At 38.8% G+C, this 14666-nt stretch overlaps 1 protein-coding gene across 1 annotated transcript in view; it reads right to left on the reverse strand.

The window, feature by feature from the left end:
* Positions 1-1186: 1186 nt before the first annotated feature.
* TTC9 (tetratricopeptide repeat domain 9) overlaps positions 1187-14666 on the reverse strand; it is a 52058-nt gene continuing 38578 nt past the window's right edge. The window contains exon 3 of the mRNA XM_036736991.1: positions 1187-3303. Within this exon, the coding sequence (XP_036592886.1) occupies positions 3224-3303 (80 nt within the window). The 3' untranslated portion in view covers positions 1187-3223. The remainder of the gene's footprint in view (positions 3304-14666) is intronic.

Consider the following 14666-nt stretch of genomic DNA (forward strand, 5'->3'; position numbering starts at 1 on the left):
ATCAACAACCATTTATTCAGTACTTCCTGGCTAAGTGCTCAGGAGCCAAAGAAAAAGCTGGCTGTGACATTTATCAGTTATGTGACCCCCCCCCCCCATCTCTACCTCTTAGAATCCTTTGTTTTGTTGTTCAGTCATGTGACACTTTTCATGAACTCGTTTTGGGGTTTTCTTGGCAAACATAATGGAGTAGTTTGCCATTTCCTTGTCCAGCTCATTTTACAGATGAGGAAACTGAGGCAAACAGAGTTAAGTGACTTGTCCAGGGTAACACAGCTAGTATCTAAGATTCGAACTCAGGAAAATGAACCTTCTTCACTCCAGGTTTGGCACTCTATGTATTGCACCACCTAGCCACCTCTCTTAGAGTCCTGGCCTTTTTCGAAACTCAGCCCAAATACCACCTCCTCCTACATATGGTCTTTCCAGATTTCCTCAACTGCTAGGACCTCCCCTAACAAAATTTCTTTGCATTTGACGATGGGAAAAGTTTTATGGGTGTCTCTGTATGCCCAACAGCTTGGTACACAATAAGTAAGCACTTAGTAAATGCTTACTGATTGATTTACCTTGGCAGATATTTAGTCTTGATGATTCTCAGTTTTCTCATCTGTGAAATGGAGATGCAAGTCTTTGCATCATCTGCTTTATAGGATCTTTGTAAGGAAAGTGCCTTGTAAACTGTAAAGTGCAATATAACCATGAACTACTGCTAAGCTCGACCTAAGGAGAAGGAAAGAGGAGACTCAATCTCCATGCTCTCGTCTGCTCTCAACGTCTTGATCATGGCTTAACGCAATGGTTCTCAAAGTATGTTCCACAGCCCCATAATCCTTTCAGGAGGTCCTCGAGGTCAAAATTATTTTCATAATAATACTAAGATGTTATTTGCCTACTAAAATACTCCTCCCTTTTCCAACTACATATCTGTGTGAGGGCAGATTTTCTTCATAAACTTCGCCCGAAACAACCTATCATAATAAATTGAATGCAAAAGCCAATTAGGAAAACCTAGCAGTTTTCTATTAAGTCAGACATTAAAGAGACTTGCAAAAACATGTAATACAATGCTACTCTTCTTAATTTTTTTGTTTTGGAAAATAGTATTTTTTCATAAAAATTTGTCATTTATGTTAATGTATAATGGGTTTATTATTATTTTTAATGATTAAATATTTTTAAAATTTATTTATTTTTACTATTCTAATACAGTAAGTAATGATAGCTACAAACCACATCAATAAAAGCTCTTTGGGGTCTTCAATAATTTTTAACAAGGTAAAGGTGTCCTGAGACCAAAACATTTGAGAACCAGTGGGCTGTAAGGATGATTTGGGAAGACAGAACTAATACCAGTGTCGATTATATAAGCAGGTTTTATGAAATGGTTGTCCTTGAGCTGGACGGGATCAATAATATAATGGAATCTGAGATGTGGGATCCAAAGAGATTTCAGCAGGTTGGAATGTTTGGTTGACACTAAGATGAAATTTAATAAGGGTAGGCATAACGTTCTGACATTGGGCTCAGAAAAACCAACTGCACAATACAAGGTGAGGAAGATAATCCTAGAAAGCAATTCATGTAACAAAGACCCAGTAGTTTTTAGTAGATTACAAGTATCATAGAAGTCAGCAGTGTGCTTTGGCTGCCGGAAAAGCTACCATAATCCTAGGGCGTGATGTCCAGGTGTAGGAAGGGAGAACATCGTTGTACTCAGTCCTGTTCAGAACGCATCTGGAATAGTGAGCCCAGCTCTGAATACCCTATTTTAAGGAAAGCAGGGTCAAAATGTAAAATGCCTTGAGGAGGGCAACCAGTATGGTGAGGGTACTTAGAAACCCTGCCAGGGGATATTTAGCCTAGAGAAGACAAAACTTAGTGGTGGAAGTAGAGGGATTATCATGTGAGAGATAGATTCAATTTGCTTTGTTTGGCCCAAGATCAAGGCCCCATGGGCAGAAGTAGGAAGGAGACAGATTTCATCTCAAAATAAGCGAAAACTTCCTGACAATTATAGCTATCCAAAAATGGACTCATGGCTCAACTGATGTCTTGCCACCCAACCTTGACTAGGTTATACTGAGGTTAAGGAAGAGAAGAATGTGCACTCCTTGAGGCAGGGACTAATTGTATTTTGTCTTTGTGTCCCCAGCACCTAAAACAGTCCTAGAACATAGTAGGTGCTTTATATAAATGCTTGTTGGATTGATTTGGGACTACACATGCTGGGGGTAGACACATCCGCAGAGGACACATGGTACAGAGTATAAGCAACTCCACAGGGCACTAAGCGAATGGTCAGCTGCTCTGAAGGTCATCCAATGCTATGTGAGTACATCCTTGACTTGGTGTGAGGGGTGAGGGGTGGGAAAAATGGTTAGGGGGGGCTATTTCAAAAAGAAATGACAGGTTATTATTACCTGTTAATTTATTTTTATTTGCATTTAATTAGTCCATAGTTTTATCCCCTGACTTATACAAAGCTTTTCTCAGCTTTTGTATCACTGTCCCCCTTCCCTCACTCTTGCCATCGCCCTAACTTTCCCATATCTGCTCCTTTCTGCCATCAAAGTCACTATGTGGGAAGGGGATGTAAGTTCACTGAGAAGGCATTTAGTGGGGGCTTCAGTGGCAGATGAGCTTGTAACAGAGTCCTAGAACCCCAAAGGGAGACTGGGGATTTGGGGCACACAGAATACAACAGGAGCCAAGAATGGGAGTGTGGGAGGGGGAGGGAAATTGGTATACACATCTACATCCCTCTAGGAGGGGCTTGGGGTCTCCAGCTCTTTCTGTGCCCATCTTTCAGATGTGTCTGTTAGGGCTGGCTTAGTCCATCAGGGAGGCAATTAGAAGGGAAAAGCTTACAGACTCTAGGTTGCCTTTCAGATGAATTGCCTTCCAGGTATGATCCAGGTAGCGGAAATCACCAGCTAAACCTTTTCCAACTCTGACACAAATCTCCTCTTCAGGCTTCTTCTCAACAAAGGGAGCAAGGCTTTGACCATTTTCTGGCACCTGGCCACATTCTAAGCTGGCTTCTCTTGCTCTCTCTCTCTTTCTCTTCATATTGGGAGTAGACAAAGAGTTTAAGGGGGCTTTTGAAGGAAGATAGGAGAGGTGCAGGAAAGGGACCAAACCCAGGAAGGGGAAATCCACCTGCTGGGCCCCTGGAAGCACAATGTCCACCATGGGTCCATCTCTGAAGGAAGCTTCCTGGTTACAAGGCTTCTTTCTCTCTCTGGGAACATCTGCTGAGTTTCATCTCTGTCAGTTGGATATACCGTATCACATTGGTATCTGTAGGAAAATGAAAGACATGTGAGCTAATACCAGATAAGGGAAAACTGTTGGCCCTTTCTCAGTCCCAAATAAACTGGGTCTACACAAAGTGGACAGAGTAGAACCAACCAGTTCAGCTGATCCAATACTTTCCACTGATTAGTCTGTGACCATCTGGCTAATGTTTTGTGAAGGGAGCCAGAAGGTTTTTTCTGAACTGGGGCCTGATGTACTTGGCTGTAGACCTAGGTGAAGACAGAGAGAGAGAGAGAGAGAGAGAGAGAGAGAGAGAGAGAGAGAGAGAGAGAGATAGCGCAGCTCCTCCCACAGTGAGATTCAGTCCCTGGCCAATGAGCCCTTAAGGAACAGAAGGAAAGGTGAGGAGTGAAGGTAAGGGGCACAGAGCTTTCATCTCTAGTATCTCTTTATCCTTATATCCAGGGCTGGCCTGACAAATTCCATGAAACAGGCTGGACAGATTCCTACAATGCCGGACCACTGGGCAGAGTTTCCTATAGACAGCTGGCAAGACATCCCACTGGGTAATGGAAGGAACTAGGACACATTCAAATACACCCTTTACTTGCAGGCTATCGACCATAGCCAGTATGACAGAAGGTACACAACAAATATTGGGCTAAGGGTGCAGCGCTGTGTTAGTAGCATAGTGGTCTGGCTAGAAAACAAGATACAGATAAATGAAATTGTTATGCAAAACAATTCGTAATTCTGTTGGTAGAGCTGTGAATTAATTGATGCAAGCGTTTTAGAAAGCGATTTGGAATTATATCCTATTGTTAGGCATATATGCCAAGGAAGGATGTGAATATGTGTGTAGACACACGTGTGTACACACACACACACTTATGAGAGAGAGCACAAGAGCTAGAGAGAGAGAGAGAGAGAGAGAGAGAGAGAGAGAGAGAGGGGCGGAGGGGGGGGCTAGGGGGTATAACGAGTGCTGGGCCTGGAGTCAGTAAGACGAGTCTTCCTGAGTTCAAATCTGGCCTCAGACACTTACTCACTGTGTGATCCTGGGCAAATCATTTAACCTTGTTTGCCTCAGTTTCCTCATCTGTAAAATGAGCTGGAGAAGGAAATGGTAAAGCATTACAGTTTCTTTGCCAAGAAAACCCCAAAATGGGGTCACGAAGAGTTGGACATGCATGACTAAAAATTATATATCTATGTATATGTGTGTATGTATGTACATATATATGTATGTATATATTTATATATATATATATATATATCGCCTTCATTTCCTTTGACTGTCTAGCTGATGAGTTAATGCAGCAGGTCTCAAAGTATGTTCCATAGACTCATGGGAGTCCCTGAGTGGGTCCTGAAGAGATTCAATATACTTTATGCCTATACTGGGGAGAGAATACTTTAAAATTTGTATTGATATCTTTTGTTTTTCCATCACCTACATTTCCCAATATATTTCCCCCTCCTCTTCCCAGAGAATCATCCCTTATAAACAAAGAAAAAAAGAAAGAGGGAAAAAAATTAATGAAACAAATCAGTATACTGGCCAAATGTGATAAGTATTCCACATGCATAGTACTGTTATACATATACAGATAAACACACAAACACACCAATACACTAATAGTAATGTTTTTCCAGTAGCAAAGAACTGGAAAGAAGACATCACAGAATCATGGAATTTGAGAGTTGGCACAGTTTTCGACAATTGTCTGGTCCAACACAAACCCCAAAGAAATTCCCACTCTGACATACCTACTCCCTCGGCCTCTCTTGACTGTACTTCTGACTTTCCTGACCTTAGCACCAGGGCTCAGCTGCAGTCTCATCCTGGGACTTCCCTCGGTACTGGGGGCCTCGTCATCCTGGAATATCCATCCACCCCTGAAACCTTCTCACCCTAGAGCATTCCTCCACCATGTTGCCTGTGTTTTCTCATCATTAAATTCCTCCTGGGGTCTCCATTTTGGGGAGAGGCCCAGGACAGCCAACCTTCATTCCTCTCCTGGCTCCAATTCTGACTTTCTGGATTCCAAGACAAATGCTCTTGTGAGTAGGTACCCATCTCCTCTACCCTCTTTTCAACTCCCTTCTGGGTGTTGTCTTTCCCAGTTGAAATGTAAGTTCCTTGTCTTTTCACTTGTATTTGTATCCCCAGCATTTAGCACAGTGCTTTGGCACATAGTAAGTGGTTGTTGCCTTGAAGACCTCCAAGAAGACAGAGCCCACTGCCTCTTGAGGTAGCCCGTTTAATTTTGGATGTCTCTGTCGGGGAGTTTTTCGGGACAGCACACCCAAATCTGTATTTTTGTCGTTTCCATTTGTTGCTCCCGATTCTTTTTTCTGGAGATAAGCAGAATAACAGCTCTATTCTAATGCAAACCCCAAAACAGCTTGCATGAAATGTTTTGTAGAAACTGCTTTAGGCTTGAGCCCACACTGCCTAAAGACGAAGGTAGTATGGGGGGAGTGTGGCTCAAAGTGCTGGGGGAAGTATTGTTTACACTTTTGTTCTTGTAATATCTTCCCAGTAAATATCTACATAAAAGCTTAAAATTATATAGGCACGTGTACATATATACACATATATTACTATATCCATCTAGCTATCTAGCAATGGAGGAAGGAAAGGGGAGGGAAAGTATACCTTCCATGTGCTATTTGTCTTTTCCAGGTCAAATATGCCCAATTCTTTTAACTAGTCCTCATATGGGAAGCAAGGTTGTGCAGTAGTTACAGCACCAGCCCTGGAGTCAGGAAGACTTGAATTCAAATCTGGCCTCAGATACTTACTAGCTGTGTGACTCTGAGCAATTCATTTAACCCTGTTTACCTCAGTTTCCTCATCTATAAAATGAGCCAGAGAAGCAAGGCAAAGCACTCTGGTATCTTCACCAAGAAACCCCAAATGAGGGAGTCAGATACAACTCAACAACAAACAACAACAAAAATCCTCATGTGATGAGGACTTCAGTCCCTTCACCATCTTGATTGCACTCATCTGAATGTGCCCCAACTTAGCAATGCCCTTATTACCCTGTGGAGTCCAGAAGTGAAATACCATACTCTAGTTGTGGTCTTATTAGGACAGAATACAAAGGGACAATCATCTCTTTATTCCCGGGAGCTACGTCTCTCTAAATATAATCCAAGATCACATTAGGCTTTTTTGGCTGCCATACTACCTTGCTGACTCAGACTGAGTTTGCAGTCCATTAAATCCCTCATACCTTTTCCAGACAAACTGCTAGCTATGCCTTCCCATCTTGGATTTGTTAAGTTGACTTTTCTGCACACAAGTATAAGGCTACACTTAATTTCTATTGAATTCTTCTTCTTAGATTCAGCTCAAACACCTGTTAATACTTTTTGGAGATCCGTACTGTTATTCACTATGCCAGTTATACCTCTTAACTTTGTGATAGCTTTGATAAGCATGCCATCTATATGCCTTTTATCCAAGGCACTGATAAAAATGTTAAAAACAACATGAGGTCTAGCACAGCTCTCACTGGAGATCAACTGCTCTGCTGACATTAAACTACCTACTATGTGCCAGGCACTGTGCTAAGTGATTTACAAATATTATATCATTTGTTCCTCACAACAACCCTGAGAGGGAGGTGCTATTATCATCATTCCCCTTTTACAGTTGAGAAAGCTGAGGCAAACATGGGTTAAGTGACTTGCCCAGGGTCACACAATGTCAGAGGCTGGATTTGAAGTCAAGTCTTCCTGAATGGAGGTCCAGAGTTCTATCTATCGCACCATCTATATGCCTCAAAGGAAACCTCAGAGTTGTTTTGACTTGTATTTCACTTATTATTAGTGATTTGGAGCAAATTTCATAGTTTGAAAATCTTCCTTTGAAAAGTATTTGGTCATATTCTTTGACCACTGATCCATTGGGAATGACTCTTGGTCATATATTTGTGCTAATCTAAGCCCCGTCGGAAATGCAAAACCAATTTTGTCTCCAATGGACAATTTCCTTTTGCATCCTAGCTGCATTGATTTTCTTTGTACAAAAGTTTTTCAATTTCACATAATCAAAATTATTTATTTTCTCTTCTGTGGTCTCCTCCAGCCTTTTTTTGTTTGTTTAGAATTTCTCCCTGTAGCACTGACTATAATAATGTAAGTGGAAAGAATATTAGTGACATAATAATCAAAAATTAATGTTGTGAAACCATATTGGCCAAGTTTGGTCCCCAAAAAGAAAAAATAAGAATATGCTTCTCTCCTTCTCCCTTATTTGCAGAGGGAGGGTGGGGAAGGGACTATGTGTGTGGAATACTTGTCAGACTTAGCTAGTATGTTGATTTGTTTTTCTGTCTCTTTTCTCTTTCTTACAAGGAATGAATGTTTGGGAAGAGGAGGGGGAATTACATTCAGAAATGTAGGTGATGAAAAAACAAAAGCTATCAATACAAAATTTAAAATATTCTACCCTAAGTATAGTCATAAAAGATACTGACTGGATTTCATTATTTTTTATGTTGTTCTTTAATATTCAGGTCATGTATCTCTTTTTGAGTTTATTTGCTATATATAGTATAAAGGCTGGTCTAAACCTAATTTGTGCCCAAATGCCTTCCAGTTTCCCCAGAAGCATTTGCCAAATGGGGAGTTTATCCCCAAACAGTTTATGTTCTCAGGTTTACTGAAGATAAAGTTGTTGAGTTTGATTATTTTTATTCTTGCCCACCTAGTCTGTCTTATTGATCTACTTTTATAATTTTTAACCAGTACCAAACAATTTTGTTATCATTGCTTTATAATATAATATGAGGTCTGGGAGTACTTTTTACTCTTCACTCTTTAAAAAATTACTCATTTCGAGCTTCTCAATCTCTTGTTCTACCAAATTAATTTTGTTTTCATTTTCTCTAGTTTTAAAAGTACACTCTTGGGTAGTTTATGTGATCTATCATTGAATTTTCAATTAATTTAGATAGTATCATAAATTTTATTATATTGAACAGTTAACATGGCTCCAATTATTTATATCATTCTTTATTTCTTTAAAGAGTGTATTTCTGTATCTTCATAGAGATATTTTGTGAATTTTTTTATTATCTTGAATGGGACTTTTCTTTTTATTATTCCCTCCTGGGGACTTTGTTATTGCCATATAGAAATGCTGCTGGTTTGTGTGAATTTCTTTTGTATATACGTACACATATATGTATATATATATGCCTATTGAAGCTATTGTTTTTTTAGTCAGTTTCTTTGCTGATTCTCTAGGGTTTTCTAAGGAAAATACCATGTTATCTGCAAATAGAGTTATATTTTTTTCTCCTCTTCATCAATAGTTCTGCCTTTTAATATATTTTTCTGTTTTCTTTCTATTGTTAAGATTTCTAGAACGATATCAAATAATAGTGGGAAAAACCAGCACTTCTGCTTTATTTCTGTATTTATTAGAAAATCTTTTAGTGTTTTCCCATTACAGATAATTCTAAGTTATAATTTTACATATATATGTTTGTATAATATTTTAAACGGTCCTTCTATGCTATGCTTTTTAGGGTTCTTAGTAAAAATGAATGTTATAGAGATAGTTAGGTGGATAGAGTGGCTAGAGCACTGTGCCCAGAGAGGGGAAGATATGAGTTCAAATCTGACCTCAGACACTTACTGGCTGTGTGACCCTGGGCAAGTCACTTAACCTCTGTTTGTCTCAGTTTCCTCCACTGTAAAATGAGGATAATAACAACACCTACTTTTGCAGGGTTGTTGTGAGGATCAAATGAGATAATATTTGTAAAGCACATCACATGATACTTGGCTGGTAGTTGGCACTATATAAATCCTAATTTTCTTCCCCTTTTATGAAAGGCCTTTCTTCATCAATTGATAAAATCACGTTTTTGGGGGGATCGTTTAGTTTTTATTGTGATTAATTATGTTAATTGTTCTATTAATGTTGAACTATCTCTGGTATAAACATGTTATAATGAATGCTTTCCTTCCCCTTTGGCTATATTGCTGTATATGATTTTATTTAAAATTTTTACTTTAATATCCATCAGGAAAGAGAGGGAGCATGGCATATTGGATATAAAGCTGGCCTTAAAGTCAGGAAGATTTGGGTTCAAGTCTTGTCTCTAACACATACTGGCTGTGTGACCTTGGACAATTCACTTAATCTTTTAGCTTCCCCAGGCTACTCTCTAACACTATTAAGTGGAAGATAAGAAGCTGATCCTGAATTGTTTACTCGGAGCTATCTACAACAATTAATTAGTGAGATTGACCTAAAGTTTTCTGTTTTTGCTTCATCCTTCCTGGGTTTAGGTATGAGGACTATATTAAAAATATAAAGTGTTTTTTCTCAAGTTTTGGAAATAATACATGTAGCATGGGTATTAATTACTCTTTGTTTGCTATAACTTGCCTCTAAATTCATCTGGACTAGGATTTATTTTTTTTTTCTTTGAGGCCCTTTGTGTCTTGTTCAATGTTATTTTTTTTTGATTGGGTTACATAAGATCCACATTTCATGCTCTGTTAATTTTGGCATTTTATACTTCTATAGGTAAGGTTCTGATCATTTTTAAAATTTCTTCTCTGTTGTGATTTCACTGTGTTCTTTTTGACTTGGGTAATTTGTTTTTCTTCTTTCTTTTAAAAATTAGGTTAGCAAAAGGTTCATCAATTCTGTTAGTCTTCAAAGAACCAGGATTTAGCTTGGCTTATTATTTTTACAGCCTCTTTGTTTACTGTGTACCTATTCTAATTTTCAAGATTTTTCTCTCCTGTGCTTATTTTGGATGTTTTATTATTGATTTTCTAGCTTAAACAAATTAAAATGTATTCTAATTGATAGATTCTATTTTTGTATAGCCTTTTTCCTTATATACCTCTTCCTGCCCCGTTCCCAGCAACAATCCATTAGTTTTGTTTTAATTACACACTCAGTTCATTAATTCTCTTTTTTCTATTTTTAATGTATATTTTCAGAGAAATAATTATTTCCTCTAAGGTCTGTTGTGGTGGCCTCTTGGAGATTTTGGTTTGTTGTCTAGTTGCTTTCATACTCTTTCATGGTTATTAATTTTTTATGTTTTGTTCTTTGGCCTAATCATTATGTATGATGTCATTATTAAGTCTCCATTTTGGCCTATATCTGTTTCTCCATTCTATTCCAAAAGTCTCAGCATAGTTTTAAGCTTTTGTAGCTTATAGTTTATAAAAATATGATAAATATTACATCAATATGGTGAAATCTATGATACTACCTAAATTAATTTACAAATTTAATGACAGACCAATTCAATTACCAAGAGGGTACTTTATAAAGCTAGACAAAATGAAGTTATTAAAGCTTAAAACTGCACTAAGAACTTTTGGGATACCCTGCATTTCATTGCATTATAGTATATAAAAGATGTGCTTAATATTTCTGTTTCCTTTACATTTGTTTATAATTTCTCTGCCCTGGCATTCCTTAATGTTCCCATCCAAAAGATGGTATAAGTTCTTTGAACTTCTCTAAAAGTCTGTATGTTCGTTTTTGTTTGTCTTTCTGGTAGATTTTTACAGCTCCAAAGAAAAATCTCTTACAATTATTATGTTATTGCTTATGGCTTTTTCAAATTCAGTTAATTTCCCTTATGAATTTGATGTAATACCATTTGATGCACGTACATTTAGTACTGATACTGTTTCATTTTTTATGGTTCTTTTAAACCTGATGTAGTTACTCTATTTCTCTTGGCATTTGGCATTATGAATTTGTATTTCTGTGTTGTCTGATGTGATTCCAACTCTTGGGTTTTTGTTTTTGGAATCACATGATGCATAGAAAATTTTGTTCCAGTCTCTTAATTTTATTTGGTACATTTATTTTGATGTGAATTTCTTGTATACAGAAGAGTGTTGGATTTTGTTTTCTTATCCATTTTGCCACTTTCATTTTATTGGATTAATCTATTCACATTTAGCGTTATGATTATTAGGCTTGTGTTTTTCTCCAATTATTTCTTTTGTACTGGTTTTATCTCTTTTCAATGCAGTGACTAGTTTTGCTTATACTACTTTGATATTATTCTATTCCTACAGGCTCTCCCCCAGTTTTCACTTACTTGAAGTAACCTGTTCCTTTAATTTATTTAAATTGATAATTTTGTCAACTTTATTTTTATTTACTTCTCATATTTTGTGCTTTCTATCTCTTCACCCAATTAAATATGAGGTGGAAATATCAATCTTTTCTCTTTTCCCTTCCACTTATCTCTAATCTCTTATTTAAGGAGCATATTTTTTATTGCATCCTCTTTTAAGAAGTGTTCTTTTGTTTTGTCTTTCTCATTTCCTTTCCTTTCTTGTCTAGTCAGAATTTTGTCATCCTATTCTTTCAATATTGTGTCCATAATGAGTATAGACTTTGTGAATGATCAAATATTAGCTCTCTCATAGCTTATTTCTATTTTATTACATTCACGTATCTTGCCCCATTCTTTCCATTTTCTGTCACGCTTCACTCTTAGAATGATCAACTCCTTAAGGAGGCAGTGTCCAATGAAAGTGGTAAGGTTCGTTGAGATTTGTTCTCTATCTCAAGACATGAGGTCCTTGCCATTAGATGATCAACTCATCTCTCCTAAGGTTTGGTTATCTCACATCTAGTTCTATGCTTCCCTTTACCATTCTGGGAACTCAGAAATTCCTTCTCCTGAGGTTGGGGGTGCAGTCCTGCGCAACCTTTTATGAGAGAAGGTTTTTTGTAATATGTAAATTCCCCTAAGATGGAACTTTATACAGTTCCTTTTCTGCTTTACACATGAAAAGCTTCCTCACTCTACAATGCACCTTGCCCTCTTCTAGGAGGACTAGTGGGGTCTTTGTATTGAGAGAGAAGTTGTCTGAGAAGAAGCTAAGGCAGATGGGGGCCCATGCACTCAGTGCCACAGAGCAATGCCCCTGAAAGGAAAAAGAATGCCAGAGATCTTGGCCAGCAACCAGCTAGCCAAGGCCAGGGGAAGCATGGGCCCTCCTGGCTTTCTTTTCATTTCAGATCCTGAATTATACTCTTTGGCCTAAAACTGAGCTCTTGATGTCATCTATATCCAGAGTCTATTTTCTATGCCTTGAATACCAGGATTAGAGTACTTCCAGGAGGCCTGCTTCTTTATTTTGCGAGACAAAATTCAAATGGACTCGGCTTTGCTGGCTGAAGCAAAGGCTGTGGGGAACTAAGTGAGATTTCCATTACATGAGGAAGCACAGTTCGGGCTTGCCAAGTGCTTGGTGGTTGTTTTACATACTTTAATGACTATTCTATATGCATAGCCTGGTTATTATTTAATGTTTATTTTCTTAGTGATTCTTTGCTAAGAGGAAATGCCACTTATAGTAACCAGGTATGCCTGTCTGTTCCTGCATGAAGCTCATTCCATTATGCCATGGTCACATGATTAATGCCAAATGAAGTAAGCCAGCTCAAAGGGTGGGATGGTTTTCCATGGATGGATGGAATGACAAGGGTGGAGAGGATGACAGTCAGAAGTTGATTTTGATAGGCTACACCCATTTATTCACAGATCCCCTGATAAACTGGCAGCATGTTATTGAGAGAAGTGAGAGTCTGGCTAATTGGTAACCATAGAAAACATCGCCCTTACGGGGCATTTCCAACCCAGCTGGCCATGGGATAAGCATGGGCAAATGGCTATGAATGCTACCTGATAGTTAAATGCAAAAATCTTCAAGAGCTCCCTATCCTCTAACAAATATAGTTCAATCTTCTTTGCCTAGCATTCATGGCCCTTCTCAATTTGGTGCTACCTTAATTTTCTATTTCTAGCCTCATGCCTTATTGCAGTAGGTAGAGATCTTGACCTGGGGGTCAGGAAGATCTGAGTTCCAATGTAGCCTCAGACACTTTGGTAGCTGTGTGATACTGGGTAAGTCGCTTAACCTCTTCCTGACTCAGTTTTCTTGTCTATAAAATGGGAATAATGATAGCACCTACCTCCCGGAATTTTTGTGAAAATCAAATGAGATAATATTTGTAGAGAGCTTTACAAATCTTAAAGCATTACGTAAAGGCTAACCATTGTCGTCGTCTTCATCGTCATCATCATGGTCGTCATCATCACCATCATCATCATCATCATCGTCATCATCATCATCATCTTACTCCTCTCCACATACTCCAGCCAAATTAAAACACAATAAATTTCCTTCACTCTGTGCCTTCTGCCCACACCAGTCCCTAAGCCCCCTCCCCCCGTGTCTGCTGAATTCCTACCCATCCTTTGAAGCCTAACTCAAATGCTACTGCCTTCAAACACCTTGCGTGATAATTCTCCTCTGTAATGACCTCTTCCTTCTCATCTCACAAGCATTTTGTCTCACGATTCTCCATCGTACTTATCACACGTACTTCATGATTGAACGAGATGATCCCTGTTAAATAGTTCTATAAACCTGAAAGCATCATAAATGTTAACTATTATCATTGCTGTCGTTTTATTAATTCTCCCAGTTTAGACTCTAAACTCCACAAGAGCAAGGACCGTATCTAATACAATAACACTGATGCTGACAACGACAAAGAAGATGATAATTTTTAGCATTTACTTGGTACCTACTGTGTGCCAGGCAGTGTGCTAAGCACTTTACAGATATTACTTCATTTTAGCCTCAGAACAACTCTGGAGGGTAGACGCTATTCTCATTCCTATTTTACGGTTGGGGAAACAAGCAATAGAGTTGGTTTTGTTTTGACTTGCCTAGGATCAGATGGCTGGTAAGTGTCTGAGGCCACATTTGAACTTGGGTTTTCTTGACTCTAAGCTCAAATCTAAACTTTATATGTCCCCTAGCACTGAACACTGTGGTGTTCCACACGCAGCCATTACCAAATAAATGCTTACTGAATTAAATTTAATTGTCCATTACTTGATGCCTCCTACCCTTGTCAACAGGACAGCCTCTCGGGATTGCAGAGACCCCCCTTTTCAAGTACAGCATTCATTCTAACAAGAGTTCTATAAAGTTCTTGTGTCTCCTGACCTTTGTTTTCTGTGCTGGAGAAGGGAGGAGGCGAGCAATGCAGCTGGCCTGCCCTTGCTCCTGACCCCTGATCTCTCTTTGGCAGCTGTCTGCGGAGTTCACTTCTATGAGATGAGGGGGTTGGACTGTAGCTTTCCTAGGTCTCTTCCAGTTCTAATGTTCAATGGCTCCACTAGGCACCCCTTTCAGAACAGAGGGAGCCTGTGTGAAGGAATTCCTGCATGCCCTTTACAAAAGTACTCCCTCAGAACCGCAGCTGGGCTCTGATGATGTGTTCCTAAAGCATGAGAAAGACTGGGATGGCCAGCAGTGGATGGCATGAGACCACACTGAAGCAGCCAGGGCCTGGATGAAGACAACTA

The sequence above is a fragment of the Trichosurus vulpecula genome, chromosome 8 (genome assembly GCF_011100635.1).
Source record: "Trichosurus vulpecula isolate mTriVul1 chromosome 8, mTriVul1.pri, whole genome shotgun sequence".
Taxonomy (NCBI): Eukaryota; Metazoa; Chordata; class Mammalia; order Diprotodontia; family Phalangeridae; genus Trichosurus; species Trichosurus vulpecula.